The sequence below is a fragment of the Brassica oleracea genome, chromosome C2 (genome assembly GCF_000695525.1).
Source record: "Brassica oleracea var. oleracea cultivar TO1000 chromosome C2, BOL, whole genome shotgun sequence".
Taxonomy (NCBI): Eukaryota; Viridiplantae; Streptophyta; class Magnoliopsida; order Brassicales; family Brassicaceae; genus Brassica; species Brassica oleracea.
In genome coordinates this window covers 28,365,308-28,369,616 of record NC_027749.1, presented here as the reverse complement: position 1 = coordinate 28,369,616, position 4,309 = coordinate 28,365,308, and the positions used below count along the sequence as shown (strand labels likewise).

Below are 4,309 nucleotides of genomic sequence, written 5' to 3'. Positions count from 1 at the left end.
AAGATAAATATAAAAATTCGAGGATAACTACAAAGATCGACGAAAAATGGAATATTCCCAAAAGAGATAAACTTGGGCCCAAAGGCAAAGGAGTAAATGGGCCACCGACCTAAAACAACTATATAAGGAGAGCTGGAACAGAAGAAAAGGGATCCGAGAATTTAGACTTAGAGAACTCCTGTTAGCTTAGGGAACTTAGAACTTAGGTGGTTAAACTAGCAAGGCAAGGCTTAGAACGTTTTGCTGCCTTTCTGTTCTGCTTTTGTCTAGTTAGCATGTCTCTACCCCTCTCGGAGAAGTCATGTATTCATACTATTTCATTAATAACACGCATCGAATTCTCTAACTCAAAAATCACAAACAATTAAAGATACAAGATGTTCGCTCCAGTAGCTCATGATGTCGTCTCTTTCAAGGCAGAGCAACAGCCGACCAGGTCAAACCTCACAACGATCTCCTTGTCATCGAACCGACCATCCAGGACATCGACATAGCAAGAGTGTTGGTTGACACCGGATACTCGGCCAACATTATCTATAAAAGCACCCTCGAGAGAATGGAAATCGACCTGTGCGCCATCACGGAAGGTCCAAGTCCAATTTTCGGACTCTCAGAAGATGCTACTATGACCCTCGGCTCAATAAACCTGTTGGTTAAAGCTGGGAGCATTGTAAAAATCACGGAATTCTTGGTCGTCGATCGCCCAACATCGTACAACGTAATCATTGGAACTCCATGGCTGAATTCCATGAGAGCGATCCCATCGACATTCCCCCTATGCCTTAAATTTCCGACCCCTCATGGAGTCGAAAAAATTCAAGGAGACCACATGATGTCACAAGTATGTTTCGCCGCTGAGTTAAAAAGAAAGAACTTTGCGATCGAAGCTTCCCAAAAGAAGAAAAGAAAGCTGACTCTCGACGAGGACGCCCCAGAACAAGACTCAGAAGTCTTTTGGCAGTCACAGAGGATCGAAGCTCTAGAAGGGAAGCGCGAACCAACTTGCGAACCGGTAACCTCGGTATGTCACGATGAATCCCGCCCAGAACGATGCGTCGAGATCGGAGCTAACCTCTGCGAACCATTGAGAACAGAGCTCATGGCTTGACTTAAAAAGAACCTCGATACGTTCGCTTGGGCCGCAGAGGATATGCCAGGAATCGACATTGGCATAACATGTCACGAACTCAACATTGTCCCGACCTACAAACCCGCAAAACAAAAAAGATGGAAGCTAGGACCAGAGCGTGCTACCGCGGTAAACGAGGAAGTTGAGAAACTCCTCAAATTAGGGTCAATAACTGAAGTCAGATACCCGGATTGGCTCGCCAATCCCGTCGTGGTCAAAAAGAAAAAGGGCAAATGGCGAGTATGCGTCGACTTCACCGATCTCAACAAGGCCTGTCCAAAAGATTGCTTCCCACTTCCGCACATTGACCGACTGGTCGAAGCAACACCAGGGAACAAACTTTTATCATTCATGGACGCCTTCTCCGGGTACAATCAAATCATGATGAATCCCGATGATCACGAGAAGACCGCATTCATCACGACCGTGGAACGTATTGCTACAAGGTAATGCCTTTCGGTCTCAAGAATGCGGGTGCTACTTACCAGCGACTTGTCAATCGAATGTTCTCCGAACAGCTCGGAAAGACTATGGAAGTGTACATCGATGACATGCTCGTAAAATCCCTTAACAAACACCACCACGTATCCCACTTGGAAGAGTGCTTCACAAGGCTGAACCTACATAACATGAAACTAAACCCGGCAAAATGTAGGTTCGCAGTCGCATCAGGAGAGTTTCTCGGTTATCTGGTCACGTGTCGCGGGATCGAGGCCAACCCGAAACAGATAAACGCACTGATAGAAATGGTCTCACCAAAAACAAAACAAGAAGTCCAAAGGCTAACCGGAAGGGTCTCAGCTTTGAACCGTTTCATCTCACATTCGACGGACAAGTGCCTGCCTTTCTACGACACGTTGAAAGGGAAAATTTTTTTCGAATGGTCGGAAGAGTGCGAAAAGGCTTTCCAACAGCTGAAGCGTTACCTGGCCACTCCTCCTGTTCTTGCAAAACCATTAGAGGGAGAACCTCTATTCTTATACATCACGGTCTCCGCAGCAGCTGTAAGTGGCATTTTGATCAGAGAAGAACGCGGTGAACAAAAACCAATCTTTTACATAAGTAAAACCTTGCTGGACGCTGAGACGTGGTACCCCTTGATGGAAAAACTATCATTCGCTGTTGTAACATCGACGAGAGAGCTCAGGCCATATTTCAAATCTCATACCATAGTGATTCTCACCACCTTTCCCCTGCGCACGATTCTGGACAGTCCGAGTCAGTCAGGACGGCTCGCCAAACGGGCAATCGAACTGAGTGAGTACGATGTCGAGTACCGCCCAAGAACCTGCGTAAAATCTCAGGTGCTGGCGGATTTCTTAGTAGAATTGCCCACGGGGGATATGACAAACACGGAACAAGATTCAACTTGGGTTCTTTACGTCGATGGATCATCGTCCAAACAAGGATTCGAAATTGGGATTCGGCTCACGTTGCCCACCGGGGAAATCTTGGAACAGTCGTTCCGGTTAGAATTCCATGCATCAAACAACGAGGCTGAATATGAAGCACTCATTGCAGGATTACGACTAGCCCATGGGCTGAAGATTTGCAACATCCACCCTTACTGCGATTCTCAGTTAGTCGCAAATCAATACAGCGGAGAATATGAGGCAAGAGACGCATATCTAAAACTCGTCCCGGACCTGGCCCAAGACTTCAACCACTTCGCCCTCACCAGAATTCCTCGCTCGGAAAACACCCAGGCAGATGCCTTGGCCGCGCTCGCGTCAAGCTCGGATCCAGGACTAAAACGGGTAATCCCCGTGGAATTCATTGAACATCCGAGCATTGGACCACCGGTGATCGCCAATCTGATTTGGGGACAAATTGAAGATGCGGAGGAAATCGAAGATCCACCAGAAGGAAAGATGGATCAGGCAGAATACAGTTGCGACAGCCCATGGCTAGAGCCGATCCGAGCCTACATAGTCGACGGAACGCTGCCCGCCGAGAAATGGGCGGCACGCAAAATTAAAACCCAAGCCGCACGATATGTAATGGTAGAGGGAGAAATCTACAAATGGAGATTCTCCGGCCCACTCATGACCTGCGCCGAGGGAGAGAAAGCGAGAAAAGTGATGGAAGAGGTCCATTCCGGATCGTGCGGAAACCACTCCGGTGGAAGGTCACTGGCAGTCAAAAGACTACGAGAAATTTGCACGAAAATGCGAAAAATGCCAAAGGCACGCGCCCACCATCCATCAACCTGCGGAGGTCCTCTCGTCCATCTCATCTCCGTATCCCTTTATCAAAGACGTACAAGTTGAGAGCTTCGTATGGAAGAACATTATTACCAGGCACGAGGTCCCTTACGAAATCGTAACAGACAACGAACGGATTTCTTTTCGAAGTGGGTAGAAGCATAATCCTGCGCAAGTATCAAAGACGTACAAGTCGAGAGCTTCGTATGGAAGAACATTATCACCAGGCACGGGGTCCCTTACGAAATCATAACAGACAACGGATCTCAGTTCATCTCTACCCGATTTGAAGGGTTCTGCGAGAAGTGGAAGATACGGCTGAACAAGTCAACTCCTAGATATCCACAATGTAACGGCCAGGCAGAGACCATTAACAAAACCGTCCTTGACGGGGTAAAAAAGAGCTTAGAAGCCAAAAAGGGACGATGGGCAGATGAGCTCGAAGGAGTTCTTTGGTCACATCGTACAACCCCAAGACGGGCTACGGGAGAAACCCCCTTCGCCCTCGTATACGAAACGGAATGCATGATCCCAGTGGAAGTAGAATTTCCCAGAGTGCGGAGAAGATTCCTCCCCGAACGAGAAGATCTCAACAACGCGATGCTGCTGGACAAACTCGATCTCATTAACGAGCGACGAGACCTAGCTCTCATAAGAATCCAGAACTACCAGCACGCTGCCGCGAAATACTACAATTCAAATGTTCGCCACCGCAGGTTCAAGGAAGGTGATCTGGTTCTGCGCAAAGTCTTCCAAAACACTGTCCAACGTAATGCAGGAAAACTGGGAGCAAACTGGGAAGGACCATACAAGATCATAAAGGTGGTCCGACCAGGATCGTACCAAATCACGAACATGCAAGGTATCAAGATTCAAAGAACCTGGAACGCGATACATCTTAAAAAATAATACCACTAATCGCAACGTGGGAACTAAGAACTACGAGATGGCTTGATCCTCAAAAAAAGGGTAAGGA

The 4,309-nt window shown here is 47.6% G+C and overlaps 1 protein-coding gene across 1 annotated transcript; it reads left to right on the top strand.

The window, feature by feature from the left end:
* The first annotated feature begins 1,578 nt into the window (after window positions 1–1,578).
* LOC106323918 lies at window positions 1,579–4,242 on the top strand. The gene is made up of 2 exons (XM_013761962.1): window positions 1,579–3,257; window positions 3,561–4,242. The coding sequence occupies exons 1-2, from the start codon at window positions 1,579–1,581 to the stop codon at window positions 4,240–4,242; spliced, it is 2,361 nt and encodes a 786-aa protein (XP_013617416.1).
* The last annotated feature ends 67 nt before the right edge of the window (window positions 4,243–4,309 follow it).

Coding starts and splice junctions, on each gene's coding strand:
- LOC106323918 (XM_013761962.1), top strand. CDS start 1,579: ATGCCTTTCGGTCTCAAGAATGCGGGTGCTACTTACCAGCGACTTGTC. Junction 3,258..3,560: donor GGAAACCACTCCGGTGGAAG/GTCACTGGCAGT, acceptor CATTATCACCAG/GCACGGGGTCCCTTACGAAA.